Source organism: Schistocerca gregaria, chromosome 1 (assembly GCF_023897955.1).
Source record: "Schistocerca gregaria isolate iqSchGreg1 chromosome 1, iqSchGreg1.2, whole genome shotgun sequence".
Taxonomy (NCBI): Eukaryota; Metazoa; Arthropoda; class Insecta; order Orthoptera; family Acrididae; genus Schistocerca; species Schistocerca gregaria.
This window is the reverse complement of record NC_064920.1, coordinates 411,073,350-411,099,707: the sequence shown is the minus strand read 5'-3', so window position 1 is coordinate 411,099,707 and position 26,358 is coordinate 411,073,350. Positions and strand designations below refer to the sequence as shown.

The 26,358-nt window shown below is 37.1% G+C and overlaps 1 protein-coding gene across 1 annotated transcript in view; it reads right to left on the bottom strand.

Annotated features, from left to right (window-relative positions):
- Window positions 1–18,512, bottom strand: part of LOC126349809 (pre-mRNA-processing-splicing factor 8) — a 103,801-nt gene extending 85,289 nt beyond the window's left edge. The window contains exons 1-8 of the mRNA XM_050002460.1: window positions 18,321–18,512; window positions 11,097–11,486; window positions 7,687–7,855; window positions 7,444–7,608; window positions 7,090–7,305; window positions 6,789–7,001; window positions 6,534–6,659; window positions 4,417–4,522 (exon numbers count right to left, since the gene is read on the bottom strand). Coding sequence (XP_049858417.1) covers window positions 4,417–4,522; window positions 6,534–6,659; window positions 6,789–7,001; window positions 7,090–7,305; window positions 7,444–7,608; window positions 7,687–7,855; window positions 11,097–11,481 — 1,380 coding nt within the window. The 5' untranslated portion in view covers window positions 11,482–11,486; window positions 18,321–18,512. The remainder of the gene's footprint in view (window positions 1–4,416; window positions 4,523–6,533; window positions 6,660–6,788; window positions 7,002–7,089; window positions 7,306–7,443; window positions 7,609–7,686; window positions 7,856–11,096; window positions 11,487–18,320) is intronic.
- Between the last annotated feature and the right edge of the window lie 7,846 nt (window positions 18,513–26,358).

The window sequence follows — 26,358 nt, the reverse complement described above, 5'->3', positions numbered from 1 at the left end:
TGCATTTCTGTAATATTGTCCTCAAGAACATAGACCTTCTATATACTCCTTCCACCTTTCTGCTTTCCCTTCTTTGCTTAGAACTTTTTTTCCATCTGAGCTCTTGATATTCATGCAAGTGGTTCTCTTTTCTCCAAAGGTCTCTCTAATTTTCCTGTAGGCAGTATCTGTCATACCCCTAGTGATATGTGCACCTACATCCTTAAATTTGTCCACTAGCCATCCCTGCTTAGCCATTTCGCACTTCCTGTTGATCTCATTTGTGAGTTGTTTGTATTCCTTTTTGCCTGCTTCATTACTGCATTTTTATATTTTCTCCTTTCATCAATTAAATTCAATATTTCTTCTGTTAACCAAGGATTTCTACTAGGCCTCGTGTTTTTACCTACTTGATCCTCTGCTGCCTTCACTATTTCATTCCTCAAAGCTACCCATACAGTTATGCTCTGTGCAAAATTCTACCAGGCGCCTTTCTCTTTCATTCCTTAATCCCATTCCATATTCACCTACTACATTTCCCTCTCTCCCTTTTCCTATTATCGAGTTCCAGTCACCCATGACTATTAAATTTTCGTCTCCTTTCATTATTGAATAATTTCTTTTATCTCATCATACATTTCATCAATCTCTTCGTCATCTGTGGAGCTAGTTGGCATATAAATTTGCACTAATGTGGTAGGCGTGGGGTTCGTATCTATCTTGGTCACATTAATGCATTCACTATACTGTTTGTAGTAGCTTACCTGCATTCCTATTTTCCTATTCATTATTAAACCTACTCCTGCATTACCCCTATTTGATTTTGTGTTTATAACCCTGTAGTCACCTGACCAGAAGTCTTGTTCCTCCTGCCACCGAACTTCACTAATTCCCACTATATCTAACTTTAACCTATCCATTTCCCTTTTTAAATTTTCTAACCTACCTGCCCGCTTAAGGGATCTGACATTCCACGCTCTGATCCGTAGAATGCCAGTTTTTTTCCTCCTGATAACGACGTCCTCCTAAGTAGTACCCGCCGGAGATCCGAACGGGGGACTATTTTACCTCCGGAATATTTTACCCAAGAGGACGCCATCATCATTTAACCATACAGTAAAGCTGCATGCCCTCGGGAAAAATTACGGCCATAGTTTCCCTTTGCTTTCAGCCGTTCGCAGTACCAGCACAAAAAGGCCGTTTTGGTTAGTGTTACAAGGCCAGATCAGTCAATCACCCAGACTGTTGCCCCAGGCTGCTGCCCTTCTTCAGAACCACACGTTCGTCTGGCCTCTCAACAGATACCCCTCTGATGTGGTTTCACCTGCAGTACAGCTATCTGCATCGCTGAGGCATGCAAGTCTCCCCACCAACGGCAAGGTCCATGGTTCATAAGATTACATATTTTAAATATATTCCATCACTGGCAATGCCTAATGTAATCAATGCTAAAATTCGTTTTAGTAATTACTACCAACGAAACTGTGTGTGTGTCTCTCGTGTGTCATGGTGAGAGTTTCACGAATGAATGACAGAGGTGTGAAAAGTGTCCCATGTCCCATTATTGTTATCACTTTGTTTCTTCCTATGAGAGTTTTGTGCCAGAGTTCTAGTAACTGTTGTTTTCTCAGTGAATAACAGCAGCATAGTGCATGGCTAAAACCAACACAATATGAAAGCAATGCGCAAATATTTTACTGAAATGGTCATAGCCCATTCTGCAACAGAGTGAGAGTCTGACCACTTTCATCTATAAACAAATGAATTAAGATACGCAAAAGGTGCATTAATGGGTGATAAGAAGCAATTCTTTTGTTAGAGTTGCTACTAAACTAAGTGCTGAAATATAGTAGGCAACATTTTTTTTCCAAAAACATCCCATTTCCAATACTTTAGCACAACAAACCATAATAACTGCATGTTTTGAAGATATCCTTAATGCTATGTATCACTTAAACTACACGTTTTCATAATACCAAAGTAAAAATATGAAACCCAACAAATATGGAATGCTAACTTAAATCAACATGACAGTTGCTCACTTCGATTCTATCAGCCAGTGACAACACAAACCCTTGATGTCATGGTAACATCAAGTTTCACATCACCCACTGATACACAGCAGACTGAACACATGCAAAATATTTAATGCCTTAAGTTTGGAAATGAAAATATGAAAAACATCAAGCCTGCAGCAAAGCTAACATACACTGAATTAAAAGATCAAACTGTAACAATGGCAGAAAAATGTGCTGCTACCTGTAGATCTTATATTGAAGATAACTTTCAGTGTTACTTAATAGTTCATTATAAACTGGAAAGGAGATACTGCACATAAATTTTGGAAGAAATGTGATGCTCCCACCCAAAATCTTGGTTGTAGTTACAAACTGACTGTAGCACAGTCTGAGGTCTAGGTGGGTTCAAATCGGTAATGTCGCAGCCTTCCTCAGTACAGAAACCATGAGTCTCACTTAACTGAAATGATGTCATTTTACCAATTCTTTGAGTTGCCGCCATTTAGTCCATGTCAGACCACTGGATTATCTCTTCCTTTAAATTGTAGGTTTGAGGTTTCATTTGCATTTGGACAACCAGTGAATTGTGTAGAACTGTTCATAGTTACATCTGAGACAACTTTTAAGTCACGCTGCCACACAAGAATGAAATCAAACCATCTCATTTTGTTTCAACTTTAGTAAGTAAAAAGGTGGTATATTCACTTCTTGAAGACTCTGTCCTGTGCCTCAGCAGACTTCAATTTTCTCTCCCCATCTGCATTCTTGTGTTCCTTTCACTTTGCTATGATGAATGTATTTCAGTAAATTGTATAGAATGGATGTTCATGGGGCAGTAGCATTCAATTCTAGCACCTAATCACACTACAGCACATTACAGACTCAGGTGAACAAAAAATTTCATGGCATAGTTTCCACGGAAGTGAACACATTCCATAGCACTTTTTCTACAACGAACAGCTTGAAATTCACAAAGAACGCTGTCACTTATACTTTCTCTGCCAGTGTACCATTTTCCTTCAAGATATGTGCATCCTCTGCCCAAAAATTAATTATACCATTTCCGATTGACAGCACAATAAGACAATGATATCCAAATTACCTACCAAAGAAAGGTCAGCTCAAAGAACAGCCAATTGTTTTATCAAATATTCAACAGTAGTTGTCATCAGCAGATAACACTGATTGTCAATATTGACACACACCTCAACTGCTATCAAATACCAATGCTGGAACATCAAAATACCCTCTTTCATATGCTTTATATTTTAAATTCAGTATTAACTGAAATATAACAATATAAAATCAAACAATTTTAGATAAACCTTTTTAATAACACTGCCAAGGAGGTACATGAATTATGACCAACATAAAACTTAATCCTCTACAAACTTGCCCATAAAATGTTATAAAGACAATCTTGGTTGAAGTACCACTAACAATATACAAATTTCATAAAATTTATGCAGCTGCTGATAAGCCAACAACATTAGACTAGAAAAGAAATATGATGCTACCAGAACTCCCTTAAGCCAGTATTACACACTCAAATTTCTTTGTCAAAGTTGATATGTAAAATATTTTTGTCAAGGAAGTTTGATGGTGTAATAGGGCACATTGTCAAATCTCGTCTGTCCTCAAATAAATTTGGTCAAATCTAGGGCCTTGCTGTAGATTTGATCATAAGAGTCGCCTGTCTTCTGTTCATTGCAATGTGACATTTTACCACGTGGAGCACTAGCGTCGCTGCAGTGTTCTGTCATCTGTAGAGTGTTTATAAACATGGTCGGTAAATACAATTGGTGTGTACCAACAATTACAAAATTAACAGAGATGTATGAAGCTGATGAGGTGCTTTACAACGTGAGTTACCCCAAATACAAAAATTGATTAAGAAGATTGGAGACCTGACCTGACCCCCTCCTTCAGCAAGGAATCTGAGTGTTACAGTGAGCCTGTCTTCTGCAGATATAGCAGTTCTTAAGTGAGTATTGTGCTCTGTGATATGCGGATACATTTCACTGAGCAAATACTGAAATTTATGCTCATCCATTCTTAATTTATGTACCACTTGACATACTCCACTACATGCTCAGGCAACAAGTTTTGTTGAATGATTTTATCGTATCATTGTAAAACCCACAGCTTCACCCAGGCAAGTTTCCTTTTCCCCCCTGCTTCTCTTCCACATGTGCACACAATGCAAGTTTGGAACAAGCAACTGCTGCAGCTAATAAGTTGTTGTTGTCAGCCATCTTGAAGTTTTACGAAAAGTATGATGACAGTGTAATACACCTTTTCAGCACCACGCCAACGATCTTTGTCAAATAAATTTGACGAATATTTGATCATATCTTTTATCAAATGTTTGACAAAGAAATTTGGTAGGGTAACACCGGCTTTAAACCAGTACACTTACCTTCATTGAATGTCTATGTGAAATTGGATTAATGAGAGGGTCGAAATAGAATGCTGGTAGATCAGGATCTTCAGTTTTAATGTACACAACATTAGGTGTATGATACCTGCAAAAAGATTAAAAAATAGTAATTAAAAAAAGGAAAATTCATGACAACTACAGAAAGAATCTCCTAAGAATTGTATGTATGTGACCTCAGCGATTACTCAATTACTCCAAACAGTAATCAATAACAGTCACAATTATTCTACCACACTGCTAGTACAGACACATATTGCTTACATATGCCTCTAAAACTTGTGTGGGAACATACCCATCAAATCGATTTTCATAATGAGTATCACCAACCTTTCTTTGTAAGAACTATTATATTTGACAAAACTGTCTTGCACATCCTTCTAATATCCATAAGCACAGGCCTCATCACAGAAGCAGATCAACCAACCTCCCTCTCCCACAGAAATTTATGTACATTTTACAAGAAAAATTTATATTAAAAAAACAATAGTTGTGGACACTTGAGGAAATACCACCACAAACATATACTTAACATCATAAGGTGACAGACTATATGAATAAAAAGAATACTGAAAATATACAGATATCTCAGAATCAAGTAAACAAATGCTCAGTTCCTAGTGCTGTGAAAACAAAATTTTGTGTGGCAATAAGGAGACAATGAACAGCTGCAAAACAAGAGAAAGAATAAATGGAGACCAGCATCTACATAATTTGTAAGTAGAAATGTATGCTATCACTACATCATAGATAAGCAGAAAGTGCCAGAACTGTTCATAACATCAATAAATTTAGCCCTAAATATAAATTAAAACAGTTTAAACACGAATATGTACATATTCCATGCCACCAAACATGCATTGCAAATAACAAGGGTTAAATATAAATGGCAAGAAAAAAATTGTTTTATACTGTTGTAAGAAGATAGCCCTAAATTAATAATTGTCAGCAATATATGTAACATTTCAAATGTACACCATTTACTGAATGAAATGTTTGCTTTCTTCTGTAAGCATACTGCAAGTGAACACCCTTAAATTAAGAATGTACAGAAGTCACAAATTCTATAATTTTTTATGTAGTTGAGACATTACAAAACAGTAAGGACTTGCATTTGGTGTGATAAAGGATATAATTTTGCTGGAGCTATTAATTTTTAGCCGGGCACTCAATTCAGGTTGAATACCAAGACAACACTAAGGAATTACCATTTGCAGATAATTTGTGATCAGCCACAGAATGATATCACAGAACCTTATGTCCAGATAACATGGTAAATGTTAACAAAATTTAAAATGATAACTCAATTTGCCAAACACAAAGCAGATGTAAAAATTAAATTGGGCTGAGGTTAAAAATATGTTGATTGCCATGCCAGCACAGGAGAGCCACCTGCTGTGGCTGCTGCTGGCCACATGACAATGTGTTACATGGCCATGAAAGACAACAACAATAGAGAAGGCACACACTAATCTAGTTACGTGAACAATTAAGTAAGAAAATAGAAGATACTATGTTACAGACATGTATTTGTGACATAACAACACTGCCATGACTGGTGACAAAATACTACAAGGGATTTTTAAAAATTTAACTCAGAATAACCTTTCTGAAACTCAGGTTTTATACAACAATACACCAGAATGCAAAAATTTTGCATCTATGATACTGTCTATTACAGCTGCAGAAATTCCAATGATCATTTAAAACAATCAATTAGTGACAAACTGAAAAATTCTGACAATGAAAAAGTATGTGAAGCAAAACTTATGCAAATTTTGTATGTGTTAGGTAATGGGAGATAATTATCAGGCTTCTGGATAAAATTAACCGTAAGATTAATGAGAATTCAATTAAGAAAACTGCTAAAATTACTACAAAGAGACAATAGCTGGTCAGTACTTACACGCCAAAAATTGAAATATAGGACATGAAAGACATTTCAAGTAACTGTAAAATAAACTCTTAACATAAATTCTTTACAGCACATGAACAGGAAACTCATTCCTTCTTTCCAACTGGCATATTTATTTTAGTTTAACGTGACTTCAGTTGCGTGCCACACTAAATTTAAAAATTCAGTATAATGTGGTACTTACCACGACAAGTGAACATAATGTGGCATGTTATTGTAGAGATATGGAAATGCAATCCTGTATTCTGTACGAATGGGTTGTCGAATGATTATTTTATTTATGTCATTGAACTCATTCCAATCCTCGTCACTGTTAACCATGAAAAACACAATAAACAGTGTAAAAATGATGATGATGTACGGTTTCTAAGTTTAATAAGCACAAATACATTCTGTGAAAACACACTACAACTTTTACGTTTTGATAACAAATACTTACGCTGGATTAGAATCTTTTATTAATGGCTCAAATTTAGGGCCACCAGGAATTGCCATATTTAGAGCCTTTGCAGTAAAAAATGACTTATGATCAAATAAATAAAAAAAGTTTGTATCAACCAAGTCTGTCAGCAGTTGGTTGGCCAGGCGATACAATGTTGCCATCTGTGGTAAAGTTAGATTCCAACGCCTGTATGTCGGGCCATTCACATGCCTACCATAGGATAGAAAACAGGGTTCATTAATGGACTATCCATAAGATGCAAAATAAAATCAATTCCAAAAGTATCCATAATACTTACTTAGTTCCAACCAGTGGCTTGTGATCATAAAACCATTTGTACACAGCAGCATCCTCTTCAATGTCTAACTCAATCTGTATAGCTTCTAATGGTTCAACATCTAGCACGTTGTCAGCATAATCTAATGGAGGCTCTTCATCGTCAAAAGGAGGAAACCGCATTCTCTTGAAATGTCGACGGTCTCTCTTCTCCCGACGCATCATAATCCACATTGTTCTGATGAAAACGGGTTGATTTGTACACGATGTTGGACATAACACAATCATCATCATACCATCACCATTGAATCAAATTAATGTAGTATTACAGTGTTACAAAGCATGACAACAATACCTGCATATAATTACTACTTACCCCCACTGTGCTATGTAGACTGGTTCAATTACCCACGGAATTTCATTTACAAATGTTATGGCTCCTGTTATGTGATATAACACTTTCACATCTCTAATCTGCTCCCAGGGCATTGGCATATTTTCTAGTAGTTTCATGACTGCATGTGGCATGTATTTCAAAGCTCTGCAATTATATAAAAACAATTAGAGAAATAATTTCCTCATTTAAAATGTACCAATGCACAATATTTAGAGTACCTACCCTAAATACACCCTCTTGTCATGTCTGTACTTGCGGCTACTCATATCGCCATGGTCGCGAATTATTTTTCTAATGTGCTCTGGAGGCATATCTTCCTTCTGTGCATCAACAAAACCAAATTTCCGCTTCTCAGAGAATCTTTTTGATTGGAGCTGCTGCCATTTTTGAGCTGTGGCACAATAAAAATGAACACTCAATCAATAACCAATTGATGCATGAACAGGCAAATACGGGAGGCTATCGGAACGTTAGAGAAGGGACATGTGACAGCATTTGATTTTCCCTATGCTCTGAAATAAGAGGGGCAAAGGATTGTATAAATAGGCAGTGAAGGAGAAGCCCAAAGAATACTGTTTGGATAACCTATTAGCCTATTTACTTAAGGCTTACCTGCTCAGAAATATTTAGAATAAAATTATTTATTCAACTAAATGCAAGAAAAGGTAACATTACAGGATTTTCACTACTGCAGTTCAGCCGAGTTGTTTGGTTGACACAAGAGCTTAATAAAAATTCCAGCGAAACCACACTTAACAGTTGCATAATTGTGTATTCTGCCAGTTGGTCCCATTGTTCTCACACGATATTTCTACAGCACGACTTGCTGTCTTCTTCAGGTGCTCCCCGAGACTAAGACAGTCTCAGGGAGCACCTAAAGCAGATAGCAAGTCACGCTATCTAAATACTGTGCGAGAATGACAAGAACAACCGGTAGAAGACCTAAGTATTCAACATGTCAACATATCGCCGAGATAGCCTGAAGAATTGCACATAACATATACACAGCTGTTGTGTGTTGCTTTCCAACGTTGGTAAGAACATGTATGATGAACAACAGGAACTGAATGCGATGAATTGTAATTTGGTTATGAAACTTCCTGACAGATTAAAACTGTGTGCTGGACCGAAACCTTTGCCTTTCGCAGGCAAGTGCTCTTTCATCTGAGCTACCCAAGCATGTCTCAAGACCCGGCCTCACACCTTTAATACTGCCAGTACCTCATCTCCTACCTTCCAAACTTCACAGAAGCTTTCCTGCATAACTTGCAGAACTAAATGAGCCTTGGTCCGGCACACAGTTTTAATCTGCCATTAAGTTTCATACCAGTGCACACTCCGTTGCAGAGTGACAATCTTGTTCTGTAATTTGGTTGTCAGTAGCCAATGACAATGTTCATTGGTAATTTCTTACAGTTAATAAATAAAGTAAACTGGTATTTTGTTCTATTACGTCAGAATTTAACCATATCATCCAAATTTTCAGCAAAATACAGGTAGGTTCCTGCAGTGACAAACACTTATTTCGGGCAATGCTACGAAGCAAATCAATCGTGACAACTGTCCTTTCGTATTGACATTTGGTCACTTCACCAACTCACAAGTGAACTGTCACATTCCACCCTAACCTAGGCTTCGGTCTATACTATTGGTCTGTCAACAGACCTACATTCCCTCCCATAGTCCATACCAAAAACAATTGTAATCCATTTGCATCTTCTGCCTATAGAAATCATTAGATTTAGTTATTCTTATTAGCTACCATATACTGTCACCCGTTTGGTTATGACCAACATGAACGAATTACCGAACACAATGCAAGAGCCGTGGACGCCGTAAGTGCAGTTTCACAAGGTGCTGCCCCTCCACAGCCCATAAATGTTTGAAAAATGCTATGCAAGTTACGTCATCATTAGTAAAAATGTACCACATACTGCTCTCCTTGGGGTTGTTTGGGAAAGGATACCAGACAGCGTAGGAGGAGATTACTGTTTAATGTCCCGCCGACAACGGGGTCATTAGAGACGGAGCACAAGCTCGGATTAGGGAAGGAAATCGGCCGTGCCCTTTCTAAGGAACCATCCTGGCATTTACCTGAAGCGATTTAGGGAAATCACGGAAAACCTAAATCAGAATGGCCGGACTGGATTGAACCGTCGTCCTCCCGAATGCGAGTCCAGTGTCTAACCACTGCTCTCCTTCATGTTACATTGTGTCTGGTAATCTTTAATACTGACAATGTATTTTATATTAGTATTAGCCAATACTGACAAATTAGGAATTTTATATATTTAACAACATTGTTTTTATATCAAATTGTACATTGTTCTAACTCTTTTATGATACCTGATGACGGTCTGTGGACTGAAACTGATTGTATTATTAAGAAAAGTTTTTATGAGCAGCTTTTGGTGGCAAGTCATAATATATGTTTAGGTCTACAGCACCAGTCACAGATTGGTGATCACATCCCCCATCCTGACATACTACACACCACAAGACCATAATTAAATTGAGATATGAGAAATTAAGTTTAAATTTATTGTCATGAAGAACTATGATTATCTGCTTCTTTCTTCCTTCAAGTAATTAAAACCAGGTGTCTTTCGTTACTCCTATCAGACTTAGTGGAAAGTGCAACAATTATTGTTTGCTCAACAATTACACAACAGTACTGGTTCTATTAGGTTTTACCAAACATAGTCTACAGAAAATTACTAATTCCACAAGATTTGTAAAAAATTAAGATTAAACCATGACTGACAACCTAAAAAAGATAAGAAACTTAATGCTGAAAGATTCAAAAACAAAGCAGATGAGCCTGTGATATACAAACGGATATATATAATAGTATATCAGGGTGATATTTGATCAAAAAACTATGTTATATTAGTGAGAGTACCAGGGACACTAAAAGGTGGTGGGTAAGACTTAGTAGCTCATAACATGTATATATTTTTTTTATTTTTGTTAAGAAAACACATTGAAATTTTCAGAATGTAACTATATGCACAAACTAATTTGCAATATGAATGTAAAATGAGATAAACCACAGAAATCTGGTGTGTTCAATACACGGTTCATTGGTACAAAATAAGCTGCATCTTTTGTGAGGCTGGCATTACACAGACATTCAAAAAAATCCAGTAAAAGATCCAACAAGGCAATATGAATAGTCAATGTTACTCTTTTCCAAAATATGCACCACACAATGACCAAAATTATAAAATTACACACCCGATCAGGATTCATACACTAATAAACGGCAGATGCTATGCATTTATCACCAACAAATGGAACAGGCAGAAGAATCAGTAACAGCATCATAATGTCTCCTATCCACCATGCAAAATGTGATGGTTATAATTTCAATGCCCAATTCTCACCGAGGAAACTGCAACTTCCAGCGATCCAGAATAGCACACTACTCCAGGGAAGATTTCACACAGGAGCAGTAAGTCACCCACTTACAATTTAATCATAATGCAACATTGACACCACCTTATTGTTTAATATAATAACAATTCGGAGAACAATTTCAACTGAACACATCACAATGTTATGACAAGTACATAACACACATTGAAGAATGCATTACTAAGATACCAAAGCAATTAACAGCAAACACTTACCTTTTTCTTGCAGTTTTTCCTCTGTTATAATTTCAATTTGCTTATGTGGGGGTGGAACCACAGGAGGTGGAGGATGATGGTGAACCTGTGGATGGACTTGTTGTTGAACTGCTGCTGCTGCCTGCATTTGTGCTGCTTGCTGCGCAGCCTGGGCAGCTTGTGCCTGTGCGGCAGCTTGCGCATGAGCATGAGCATGTGCTGCCTGTGCATGGGCGTGTGCTGCCTGTGCATGGGCAGCCTGAGCATGAGCAGCTTGAACATGTGCTGCCTGCACATGAGCTGCCTGGGCCTGTGCAGCAGCTGCTAGCTGAGCATGTGCCGCTTGCTGCTGGGCCATCATCGTGGCCCATGGATGTGGCCCCAAAATATATGGCGGTATCGCCATGCTGACTGTAAAATAAAAATTTTACCAGAGCTAAAACAAACACACACACACACACACACACACACACACACACACACACACACACACACACACACACTGCCTGCAATAAGAGTAAATGCACTGTTTTTTTCATTCTGTTCATAGGGTGAGTCCATACAAAGTGGACCTATTGAGGAATGATCCAATTTGAAAGAAATTTACATTGCCTACATAATGAAACTATGTTAAGTAAAACTTGTGCTCAATGTACAAAAGATCCACGGCTTTCGGCGAAAGTCAGTTTTGGCCAATTTGATGTTGGCTTTTAACAGAAACTAATAAGTTTGACCACACATTGTTAAATATTAACAGGCTTCTATATTTTTGTTTCATTTGCAAAAGCAGATTTTTTTTGGTATGCAAATTGTTGGTGTGCTTTTTTCCGACCACACATACACTGCAAAATGAGTTTGCAAATATAACTAAGGCTTACACAAATTAGTTATATTCAATGTTTGGTAACTTTTAGTTTCTTCAGGTTCAGTAATTTTGTATATTTGCTAATATTTCTACTTTATATCCATTCTTATTACAAACAATAAATTATGACAGCGGAAATAATTCTAAAATGGGAATATGGTAATGTTCACCTACAGATAACTGTAGAAATGCACAACTTCCAATTACTCATTTACAGATACACAATGGCCAATATGCTCAATGTTTAGTTGTTGGTGGTAACCAGTCACTGGGAAGGCTGCCACCAAGAGAGTATCAGTTCCCATAGAGACACAGAGCCATTTATTGCCACTTTAATATAATCTAGCAGCCAGTAAGTACTGCACAGCTTCAAAGTGTTATTAGCACAAGCCAGCATAATTATAATAAACCACCTATAACAATAAAACTCCCATGTATAGAATAGATTAGTACTTGTTCCATAGATCATGAATACGACACTTCGTAATGATGTGGAGCGTGTCAGGTTAATAAAAGGTGTCTATACAAGATATTACATTACACAAAATATTACATGACTTTTTTTGTAGTTGTTGGGGAAATTAACCACTTACTATATCAAAAAATTCATCTAATGAGTAGGAGTTGCCATTTAGAAATTCTTTTAATTTCCTTTTAAATGCTATATGGCTATCTGTCAGACTTTATAATGCTATTAGGTAAGTGAGCAAAGACTTTCATGGCAGCATAATTTACCTCCTTCTGGGCCAAAGTTAGATTTAACCTTGAGTAGTGAAGATCATCCTTTCTCCTAGTGTTGTAACCATGTACACAGCTATTACTTTTGCACTCATTCACATTGTTAATAACAAATTTGATAAGTGAATATATTTCTTCTCCATGGATTTTAATACCTACTCCTTCGCCGATGACATTGTAATTCTGTCAGAGACAGCAGTTGAATGCAATGGACAGTGTCTTGAGAGGAGTATATAAGATGAACATCAACAAAAGCAAAACGAGGATAATGGAATGTAGTCAAATTAAGTCGGGTGATGCTGAGGGAATTAGATTAGGAAATGAGACACTTAAAGTAGTAAAGGAGTTTTGCTATTTGGGGAGCAAAATAACTGATGATGGTCGAAGTAAAGAGGATATAAAATGTAGACTGGCAATGGCGAGGAAAGCGTTTCTGAAGAAGAGATATTTGTTAACATCGAGTATAGATGTACCACGAAGTCGTTTCTAAAAGTATTTGTATGGATTGTAGCCATGTACGGAAGTTAAACATGGACGATAAATAGTTTGGACAAGAAGAGAATAGAAGCTTTCGAAATGTGGTGCTACAGAAGAACACTGAAGATTAGATGGGTAGATCACATAACTACTGAGGAGGTATTGAATAGGATTGGGGAGAAGAGGAGTTTGTGGCACAACTTGACAAGAAGAAGGGACTGGTTGGTAGGACATGTTCCGAGGCATCAAGGGATCACAAATTTAGTATTGGAGGGCAGTGTGGAAGGTAAAAATCGTAGAGGGAGACCAAGAGATGAATACACTAAGCAGATTCAGGACATAGGATGCAGTAGGTACTGGGAGATGAAGAAGCTTGCACAGGATAGAGTAGCATGGAGAGCTGCATCAAACCAGTCTCAGGACTGAAGACCACAAATATATATATATTATGAGGCTACAGTGAAGATCTCTAACTCTTTAAACAAGTGTCTGCAGGATGATCTTGGATGATTATTCTGATTAGATGCTTTTGTGTGATGAACACTTTTACTCAATGATGAGTTACCGAAGAATATGATGCCATACAAAAGCAGAGAAAGAAAATAGGCATGGTAAGTTAATGTGGGAAATTAAGGAGATGGGACCTGGATAAACTGAAAGAACCAGAGGTTGTACAGAGTTTCAGGGAGAGCATAAGGGAACAATTGACAGGAATAGAGGAAAGAAATACAGTAGAAGAAGAATGGGTAGCTCTGAGGGATGAAGTAGTGAAGGCAGCAGAGAATAAAGTAGGTAAAAAGACGAGGGCTGCTAGAAATCCTTGGGTAACAGAAGAAATATTGAATTTAATTGATGAAAGGAGAAAATATAAAAATGCAGTAAATGAAGCAGGCAAAAAGGAATACAAACGTCTCAAAAATGAGATCGAGAGGAAGTGCAAAATGGCTAAACAGGGATGGCTAGAGGATAAATGTAAGGATGTAGAGGCTTATCTCACTAGGGGTAAGATAGATACTGCCTACAGGAAAATTAAAGAGACCTTTGGAGAAAAGAGAACCACTTGTATGAATATCAAGAGCTCAGATGGAAACCCAGTTCTAAGCAAACTAGGGAAAGCAGGAAGGTGGAAGGAGTATATAGAGGGCCTATACAAGGGCGATGTACTTGAGGACAATATTATGGAAATGGAAGAGGATGTAGATGAAGATGAAATGGGTGATACGATACTGCGTGAAGAGTTTGACAGAGCACTGAAAGACCTGAGTCGGAACAAGGCCCCCGGAGTAGACAACATTCCATTAGAACTACTGACGGCCTTGGGAGAGCCAGTCATGACAAAACTCTACCAGCTGGTGAGCAAGATGTAGGAGACAGGCCAAATACCCTCAGACTTCAAGAAGAATATAATAATTCCAATCCCAAAGAAAGCAGGTGCTGATAGATGCGAAAATTACCGAACTATCAGTTTAATAAGTCACAGCTGCAAAATACTAACGCGAAGTCTTTACAGACGAATGGAAAAACTGGTAGATGCGGACCTCGGGGAGGATCAGTTTGGATTCCGTCGAAATGTTGGAACACGTGAGGCAATACTGACCTTACGACTTATCTTAGAAGAAAGATTAAGAAAAGGCAAACCTACGTTTCTAGCATTTGTAGACTTAGAGAAAGCTTTTGACAATGTTGACTGGAATACTCTTTTTCAAATTCTAAAGGTGGCAGGGGTAAAATACAGGGAGCGAAAGGCTATTTACAATTTGTACAGAAACCAGATGGCAGTCATAAGAGTCGAGGGGCATGAAAGGGAAGCGGTGGTTGGCAAAGGAGTGAGACAGGGTTGTAGCCTCTCCCCGATGTTATTCACTCTGTATATTGAGCAAGCAGTAAAGGAAACAAAAGAAAAATTTGGAGTAGGTATTAAAATCCATGGAGAAGAAATAAAAACTTTGAGGTTCGCCGATGACATTATAATTCTGTCAGAGACAGCAAAGGACTTGGAAGAGCAGTTGAATGGAATGGACAGTGTCTTGAAAGGAGGATATAAGATGAACATCAACAAAAGCAAAACGAGGATAATGGAATGTAGTCAAATTAAATCGGGTGATGCTGAGGGAATTAGATTAGGAAATGAGACACTTAAAGTAGTAAAGGAGTTTTGCTATTTAGGAAGTAAAATAACTGATTATGGTCGAAGTAGAGAGGATATAAAATGTAGACTGGCAATGGCAAGGAAAGCGTTTCTGAAGAAGAGAAATTTGTTAACATCGAATATAGATTTAAGTGTCAGGAAGTCATTTCTGAAAATATTTGTTTGGAGTGTAGCCATGTATGGAAGTGAAACATGGACGATAACTAGTTTGGACAAGAAGAGAATAGAAGCTTTCGAAATGTGGTGCTACAGAAGAATACTGAAGATAAGGTGGATAGATCACGTAACTAATGAGGAGGTATTGAATAGGATTGGGGAGAAGAGAAGTTTGTGGAACAACTTGACTAGAAGAAGGGATCGGTTGGTAGGACATGTTTTGAGGCATCAAGGGATCACAAATTTAGCATTGGAGGGCAGGTGTGGAGGGTAAAAATCGTAGAGGGAGACCGAGAGATGAGTACACTAAGCAGATTCAGAAGGATGTAGGTTGCAGTAGGTACTGGGAGATGAAGAAGCTTGCACAGGATAGAGTAGCATGGAGAGCTGCATCAAACCAGTCTCAGGACTGAAGACCACAACAACAACAACAAGTTAATTTACTCAGATGTATATCGCCAAAATTTGCTATGACCCTAATAGCATAAGTAGCTGAACTCAAATGTTTCAGCAGATGCTAGACGTGTTTTTTTCCGGTTCAATCCCTCATCAATGCATACACCTAGAAATTTTGAATATTCTACTTTAGATACCGATTTCTGATTGAAGTCTATATTTATCAATTATGCCATTCCATTTACTGTGTGGAACTGTAGGCCCTATATACTGTGTTTTGTCAAAGTTTAATGAGAGCCCATTTGCAGAGAACCACTTAATGATTTTCTGAAAAACATCAGTTACAATTTCACAAGTTAATTCTTTGTCTATTTTGTGTGATAGCTACACTTGTATCATCAGAAAAATCTTATAAAACAGCTTCAAACATCTCATTAGTTGACAAATCATTTAATGTGTTAAATGTTTGACTTTAAGCATGTAAACGAGAAAAAAGTTTAGAAAATGTTTGAAATTATGATTGAAGTTTGCTGGAAGTCACTCAAGTGTTATAATCATCAAACACTACAGAATATAGTCTGGATCAGTCAATTTTACACAAAATCAAGTCCTTCACCCATCTCAATGTTTATGACTTCATATCTCCTGAATTGTGTGTCCTACAGTGATACAATTTTGCAAGTACATTCCGTGGTATACCTGGATACAGTTTGCAAACTATGTTGTGAATAGAGTTAGTAGCTCAGAATAATAAATTAAAATGTCGTGAGTGGTGCTGATATTTAACTGCATGAACAGCAATAATATAGTAAACAATAAACTTTTTTCCCTTTCAGTTTCTAACTATAATACTTGTCTTGTGTTAAAGATTTAAAGTACTCACAAACTGGAAAAAATTCAGACCTATTAACAAAGGTGACTGAAAATTACACTCTGGCCACAGACATAACCATTAGCTTCACTACTGGTTAATTTGCATCCACAACCAGATTTTCTGCTTTAAAATTCACTGGCTTCGCCAACTCACAGCCAAATTGTTACCTTCCAGTATAATCTAGGCCTCTAGCTGTGCTACATATTAGTCTGTCGCCACAACCAATTTTGAGGAGATTGGGGGGGGGGGGGGGGGGGGTTGGAATACGCAATTTTATCTTTGGCCATGACCTTATAACACAACCAATAATTTGCGTCCATCAGTTTTGAGTTTGCAAAGCATTGCTGCAATTGTTTTACAAAAACAAATCACGCTAAAAATTACAATAAATGAGCCAGAATGAGATTCACAATGATTTGTCATTCTCCTCAGGCATCAAATGTTCAACCTACAGAAACTATGGAGTGCATCATACTCAAGATTACCACATCTTCTAAAATGTCAGGAGAGCTAGAAACAAGATTCACAAGACAACGTAAGATTCAAGACTTGTTCAAACACAATTAAATTTGTAGGCAGGGGTGTACCAGATACGTGTGAATGGAATGAGAAGAAACCCTAATAATTGTTACAATGAAATGTACCCTCTGCCACGCACTTTGCAGAGTATGGCTGTAGATGTAGATAAAGTAAACATTTAATGATCAGCATTGGATTACACCAGTGGTATTCAATCTGGCTCATAGCACCCACTAGTGGGTGTTCCAGCTTTCATGGAGGGTAATAGTTGGTAAGGTGTTTAAAAAAGAATTCTGCATGTTTTCACAAAATTTTGACAAACTACGTGACAATTTATTATTAGTATTATTATATGCTTTAGCACGCTGTAAACTTTATGAACTTACTTCCCTACCTTGTAATATCACCATTACTTGGAACTTATGGGCAGAAACGAAATTTTGCTAGAGAGATACAAAAGCGAGTGGTAGATGAAAAGGTTGTCTACCAATGGGCTAGACTGTGACAGTATGCAAAACATTGAAAAGAACCTAGCTACAAAATTGCTGTGAAGAAAAGTTGAACTGTTGCAAGTGTTTCCTTCGTTAATTTTAATAGTATTTTGTAGGAAAATTGTGAATAGGAGAGCATTGGGATTTTGACAGGGTATAGAGCACAAAAAGTTGTACACCTAACCAAAATAACCTCGGCATTACATTACTACTAGTTTTATCGTAAGCCCTCTGTAATTTCTCCAACACTGACGGAAAGCTCGGTTAATATTTTTGCAGCCCCATCACTGAAACTTCTATTAAAACTTGGCATTGTGTAGTTACATCCTGTAAGTAATGTCTGTTTAAATTTCTTTCAAATTAGGTCCACTTGGCATAGAACTACTCCATATTGCACAACAAAAGCTTCTGCAATAAGACAATAATGTATTTTTGCAAAATTCAGCTGACACTGTCTGGCAAAATTGTTCCGCACATAACTTCGTGCTGTTTTCAACAACACACTTTCTTAACATTACAAACACTGGCAACACCAAATTAACTTTCGCGTAACAGAAGTCACAAAAAATATTCCTCTTACCTCATACACAAATGTACACTTTAACCGAAACACGAAACAATGTAATGAATATTAGACTGACGAACACATTACAACAGTTAGACTATTATCCACATCACAACGCCATCTTATGTTTCAATATCAATACAACGAGACAATGCTTACTGCATACATCAACTGCCAACTTAACAACAAAAAATTGGTGATCATTTTCAAGGGCACAGCGTGTATAGAAATGTACTTCAGCGATATTGCAATAAACACAGTTAAAAAAAAAAGTAAGCTATATCAAATATTTCAATACTCTAATATGACAGCACCTTCAGGCATTTAAAAGCTGACTCTACGGACTAATTTTGCATTCACGTTTTCCTAATAAAAGACGGCGGACGCATTTGGCCAGTTCAGATTCAGATTCAGATTCTTTATTGGTCATTCGGCATTATTACATGCAATAGACATCGTCAGTTCACTTAACCTAATATTTTTATTAAATATATTTAACACATTTAACTTAAGTTGATATTGGGTATTTCTAAAAATTCTTCTATTTAATAGAATGGGTTCATTAACAAGAAGCTGTGTAGCTTTTCCTTAAATAATTTGATTGGTATGCTTGTGGCATATTTGTACAATTTGTTATGTATTTTAATTGACATGTACTTATGGCTATTGTTTGTTTTTGCTAATCTATTCTGTGGCAGGATCAGAGAAGTACAGTTTCTTGTATTGTAGTCATGTCTTTGATTCATTACACTTAAATTAGGTAGTTCCGCAAGTATGAAGTTAACACTATCAAGAATATATAGATTAATAACTGTTAAAATTCTATATTTAATGAACAATGGTTTACAATGTGTCCTATTATCTACCTTTGCTATTACTCTGATTGCTTTCTTCTGGATCACCAAAATTTCATTTATTTTTTTGCTATTTCCCCAGAGCGTTAGCCCATACCTTAAAACAGACTGAAAAAAAGCAAAGTACGCTGTCCTTACATATTCCGATGTCACACAGAACATCAGCCTCTTCAACAGGTATATAACTCTTGACAGCCTAACTGCTATGTGTTCTGCATGAAAGTCCCATGTTAGTTTGTTGTCCAGGATTATACCTAAAAATTTTGCACTTTGTTTTTCTATTTTTGTAGTCTTTGATAGACTGAACCACATGTTCTGGGTCTTTGTCTCATTTAAAAGTAGCCCATTTGCATTAAACCACGAAGTTACATTTTCTTTTGCCAAATTCATACTGCTTACAAGTTTATCAAAATCATGGTTTACAGACAGCAGAGTTGTATCATCTGCATACATATATGTCTTTACATTAATATTTGCCGGTAGGTCATTTATATGTATGAAGAATAGAAGTGGTCCTAATTTAGATGCCTGTGGCACTCCGTGTTGAACCTCAAGTGTGTTTGACACATTACTTCCTGAGCTTACCACTTGCTTCCTATTATTAAGGTATGATTTGACGAGTTTTAAACTTTTGCCACATATTCCATAATATTCGAGTTTAGAGAGTAAAACAGAGTGGTCAATACAGTCAAAGGCCTTGCTCAGGTCACATAAGGTTACCTGTATGTGAGCCTGGTCCTCAAATGCTGCTAAAATGTCACTCACTAAGAGTTCTATGGCATGTATGGTTGACCTTTCTTTCCTGTAACCAAACTGTGATGTACTCAGCATATCGTTTAGTTCTAGGTATTCATAGATCTGCTGATACATTATGCCTTCAAAGACTTTAGCTAGTGTTGGAATTAGTGAAATTGGCCTGTAGTTAGCAGGCTCAGCTTTGCTTCCCTTCTTAAAGATTGGAGTCACCTTGGATAGTTTGAGAGAATCAGGAAAGACCCCTTCTCTAAGATACAAGTTTATAGAATATGTTAATGGTGCTGCAATGTAAGGTATTACTTCTTTCAGTAAATTGTTTGACATATCATAAATATCTGTACTATGTGAATTTTTCATTTCTTTGACAATTTTGATAACTTCGTCTTGACATACCTCTTTAAGGTGTTTCAATGAAGGTCCGGCCTGATTATGATTTCGGTTTGCAGTCTTAAGATAATCTATATGCGTCACATTGGGTTTACTGATCAAGTTTTTTATTTCATCTGCACAGCCTACAAAATATTTGTTGAATGTATCAACTGGTATTGGGACTGTCTCATCAAAGTTTCTTATTGGACCTTTAACAGTCTTAATTATTGTCCAGGCAGTTTTGCACTGGTTTCTACTACTTTTTATGAGATTAGTGTTGTATCTTTGTTTAGCCAATTGTAGCTCTTTCTTATACAATTTTTTTGCGTTGATTTCAAGATCCTTAATTTCTTTAGAATTAATTACTTTGCCTAGGCGCTTTAACAGCATTAGCTTATTTTTTAGATTCTCCAACTCTTTCGTGTACCACATTTTACCCTTTCTTGTTTTGTGATATTTCTTTGGTACAAGATGTGCTTTTAAAACCCCTATTAAGTAATTGTGGAATGTTTCATACACTAACTGCGCATTAGAACCACAAGTTTGAAATAATTTGTCCCAGTTAGTTATGTTTAGTTGGTGTGTTAGTTTTCCGAGATTGTTTTTTGTTAGTATAAAAGTATTGCATTTTGATATTTTTTGTGTGGCCTTGTTTCCATTCCTTTTCATAATATGTCTTAATTCTACTGTTAGGATAGAGTGGTCAGTTGTATTCCTATCTATTTTGACTAATTATGTGTGGATGTTATATTTAAGGAAAATAAATTTAATTCTGATTACGGGTCGTCGATAAAAGATCAAACGAATCTTTTGTCAGTTGCTAAATGCTGTAGTCAAAAACAGACATTTTCCAAATGATTGAGGTGGAGCACACCACAGAACTTGCAGAACCGCCTCAACAAATCTGTATTTTCAATTCAAGTGTTAGCAGTATAGGCAACATAAAAATGAAAAGGCTAGCATACTTTGATTCTGTAATGTCATATGGTATAATATTTTGAGGTAACTCTTCAAGTCAAACAAAAGTTTTCAGAGTCCAAAAGAGTGTAATACGTATTATTTTTGGAGGAAATTCACAGACGTCCTGTAGAAACCTGTTCAAAGAACTGGTTATACCAACTACTGCCTCTCAGTATATTTACTCCTTAATGAAATTTGTCCTAAATAATATATCTCTTTTTCCAACAAACAGCTCAGTTCATACATACAATACCAAGAACAAAAATGATCTGCACAAGGACTTAAAACACTTACATCAGTTCAAAAAGGGGTCCACTACTCAGGAACACTCATCTTCAATAATTTGCCAGCAAACATAAAAAATTTAGTTACAAATAAAGATCAGTTTAAAAAGAGCACAAAAGACCTACTAGTGGCCAACTCCTTCTAGCCCAATGATGATTTTTTTTTAATAGAAACAAATGATGTATTGTATATATTCATACTATTAGTATTGTTATTTCAGTTTTAAAAAAATTGACATGTTCCACATCCACGAGAATCTCCTCAGCACGGATCTATGGAACGAAAAACTAATCTAATCTCATCGAGATATAGACTCAGATCATAACGCTAGTAGTGATAAAGAGTAGGCTGAAATTCAAGAGATTAGTTGGGAAGAGTCAATACACAAAGCAGTGGGACACAGAAGTACCGAAGAATAACGAGGTACATTTGAAGTTCTCTGAGGCTACAGATACAGCAATAAAGAATTGCCCAGTAGGCAGTACAGTTGAAGAGGAATGGACACCTGTAAGAAGGGCAATCACAGAAGTTGGAAAGAAAAACATAGGCACAAAGAAGGTAACTGCGAAGAAGCCATGGGCACCAGAAGAAATACGTCAGTTGATCAATGAAAGAATAAAGTACAAAAACGTTCAGGGAAATTCAGGAATACAAGTCACTGACGAATGAAAAGAGTAGAACGTGCAGGGAAGCAAAGATGAAACGGCTGCATAAATGTGAAGAAATCGAAAAAGAAATGATTGTCGGAAGGACTGACTCAGCGTAACGAAAATTCAAAATAACCTTCAGTGGAATTAAAAGCAAGTGTTTTAACGTTAACAGTACAACGGGAATTCCACTGAAGCTTTCCCGGCAGATTAAAACTGTGTACCGGACCGAGACTCGAACTCGGAAGTTCGAGTCTCGGTCCGGCACACAGTTTTAATGTGCCAGGAAAGTTTCATAACAGCGCACACTCCGCTGCAGAGTGAATATCTCATTCGGGGAGTTCCACTGTTGAATACAGAGAAGAGATTAAACAGTAGGGGCAAAAGACAACAATCCTGTATTACACCCTTTTTAATCCACACACTTCGTTCTTGGTCGTTCACTCTTATTGTTCACTCTTGACATGTTCCACATACACGAGGATCTCCTCAGCACGGATCTATGGAACGAAAAACTAATCTAATCGAGATATAGACTCAGATATTGTGTATTACCTGTCTCCGCCTGTAGCTTACACCTATTTGCCTCAGAATTTCGAACATCTTGCGCCATTCCAGCACGACATATCCTATTAACATGTCTGGATTTTTATTTAGTCTTGCTTCCATTATCAACCACAACGTCAAAATTGCTTCTGTGATGCCTTTACCTTTCCTAAACCCCAACTGATCCACCAACTAACACATCCTCAATTTTCTTTTCCATTCTTTTGTATATTATTCTTGTAAGCAGTTTGGAAGCATGAGCTGGTAAGATGATTGTGCGATAGTTCTCGCACTTGTCGGGTCTTGCACTATTCGGAATTGTGTGGATGATATTTTTCCAAAATTCAGATGCTACATCGCCAGACTCATACAATCTACTCACTAATGTGAATAGTCGTTTTGTTGCACTTATCCAACGATTTTTAAAATTCTGGTTGAATGTTAGCTATGCCTTCTCCTTTATTGGATCTTAAGTTTTCCAAAGCTCTCTTAAATTCTGATTCTAATACTGGATCCGCTATCTCTTCTATATCGACTGCTGTTTCTTGTTCTATCACATCAGACAAACCTCCCCTCATAGAGGCCTTCAATGTACTCTTCCCACATCTTCGCTCTCTACTCTGCATTCAATAGTGGAATTCCCATTCCACTCTTAATGTACATACATACATACATTAATCCTTGTTCCATAGATCATGTATACAACACTTTGTAATGATGTGGAAGGTGTCTCTTTAACATAACTTTTCTTTACACAATGTCTTTTTTTACCTTTACTATTCCATATTTAAGAATTCATTTATTGAGTAGAAGAAGCTGTCATTCAGAAATTCTTTTCATTTGCTTTTAAATGTTGGTGGACTATCTGGGAGACTTTTAATACTATTTGGCAAATGACCAAATATTTTTCTAGCAGCATAATTCACCCAATTCTGTGCCAAAGTGAGATTTAATCAAGAATAGTGAAGATCATCCTTTCTTCTAATGTTGTGGCTATGCACCTCGCTGTTATTTTTGAACTTGGATGGGTTTTTAATGACAAATTTCACAAGGGAATATATATGTATTGCGAAGTTACTGTGAGTATCGTAAGTTGCTTAAACAAATGCCTGAAAGATGATCTTGGGTGGTCTCTCTTAATGACGAATTACCGCAAAACATGATGCCATATGAAAGCAGTGAATGCAAATAGGCATAGTAGGCTAATTTACTGATGTGTTAGAACACTTGCTTTTGATTTCACCGAAGCTTATTTTGAATTTTCTGTATGCTGAACCAGTCCTTCCGACAACCATTTCTTTTTCGATTTCTTCAATTTACGCAGCTGTTTCATCTTTGCTTCTCTGCACTTTCTATTCATTTCACTCATCAGTGACTTGTATTCCTGTATTCCTGAATTTCCCTCAACGTTTTTATCTTTATTCTTTCATCGATCAGCTGAAATATTTCTTCAGTTACCCATGGCTTCTTTGCGGTTACATTTCTTGTGCCTATATTTTTCTTTTCAACTTCTGTGGTTGCCCTTCTTACAGGTGTCCATTCCTCTTCAACTGTATAGAGAACTGCAGGGCTTCCCAACCTTTTCAGCTGACGGATCCCTTCTTCAGTCGAAAGTCCTTGGCGGACCCCTAGTCAGTCAAAAGCACAGTAACTTTAAATTTCAGAGCGAAACCCATGGGAATTGAAAGCTTCTTAATGCAAGTGCCATGTTCCCACGTGAGAGCCACCTCACTTCTATGCGCAGAAGCAGGGAACGATGAAGGCTTTTCATACCTTCATACAGTATGTAACCTCCCTACAAAATAAAATAAATATAAATAATATTCACATTTAGTGCAACCTCCCAACAGTAAAAGTTCCGAAACCTCCCAACAGTAAAAAATATAACCATAACATTGACATTTAGCGTAACCTACCAATAATACAATGAGACAAACCTCTCGATAAAATTGTGGCTCACTTATAACCTTACAATAGTTGACTGTGAATTTAAAACTGGTAAATTTTGGATGTCAGCAGTGCTGCGTCGTGGCTCTGAAAATTCATTTTGAATAAATTGAAAAATCTTACCTCAATTAGGTCGCCAGATAAGGCGTATATATCTGCTCCTATAAGAAATTTTTCTTGTGCAGCACAGTGCAATGCTGGCCGATAGATTTGTCATGTATAAAAAGAAACAACTGATTTTTCTTTTCAATAATCAGGATAACCAAGGATTGGAGAAATTAGTAAATTCTTTAAATTGAAATTTATCAGAAAGATTATTATTAAGAGATTTCTTTAGACACATTTACATGAGACTTGATATAACAATACTACATGTGCGCGATGCCTCTTTTACCTTATACTACAACGCTCAGGCTCCGCAATCGCTCCACCACGACCGGACCAGCCAACACGATACACCAGACTGCTAGCAACTACTTACTTCTACTAATACACAGTTCCTACTGCAGTCAACACTGCTCTTTGGTCTGAGATTCTCTTACAGCTTACATATCACAGGCAGCGAGTGAGCAATCCATCGAAATTACATCTGCTCGAGTACGCTAACAACAAATTCCGTATCATGGACCTCTTACAAGTATTGTGGAACGTCTTGACTTCAAGAGCATTGATTTTATATAGTTAATTATTTGAATGGATTCGTCTAAAACTTTGTTGAACTAAACAGGCATTTGTAGCTAAAGCACATCTATGGAAAGCACAACGACTACTGCTGCAATTCTTGGCGTTTTCTTTTATTTTCGTTATTGCTCTGACTGTAGGACCCGTCATAGCTTTTGCACAATCTGTGCACACTTCTATGCAATTAGACCATGGAACTTTGGTAGTCCTCAAAAAAATCATGCAATAGACGGAATATTTCAGCACCTGTTGTGTTGGCAGGTAGTGGTCTGCACAAAGAGAGGTCCTCCTCAAAACATCCAGAATGTTCATTACGAACAAAAACCAATAAAATCTCTAATCCTGCAACATCAGTTGATTCATCTATCTGCAGAGACAAATGAATTGTGTTGGATGCTAGAAACAAGAGTCTCTTTCACATCATGTGACATGTCAACAATGCGTCTCTTGACAGTATTGTTTGATAATGGCACCAAAGATACAAGCTTTACTGCCTTTTCGTCTAGCATGCAAGAAATAATATCATTAACACGGCTTTATGAGATTTTCTGCAATGGTATGAGCTTTGCCTGTTTTTGTCACTCGATAACTAAACAAGAAATAAGATTTTAATGAATTTTCATTAACTGTTTTTGCATGAGTTTTCATGCAATGCTGAAAAGCAGCTAGTTCAGCACGCTTCCTTTTGAAAAAATCGATGTCTTTAGCCTGGAAATCCGGGTGAGTACCTTCAAAATGACGTCGCAATTTAACTGGAACCACTGAACTGTTCGGAAGGACTCGCGGACAAATTACACACTGAGCTTTACCCTCCTTTGTCTCCTTAAAGCCCATTTCTAATATATCTTACGTTGTGCTTAGCTACTTGGTTATTCCACTTCCACAGGATATTTCAACCAATGGAGTACTTGCATCGTTTACACATAATAAATCCGGCTGTGGAGCTTCTTGTGGTTGTTGTTCCTTTGGTCGTCCACCCTCCTCATTCATTTAAACTGGAAACTTCCC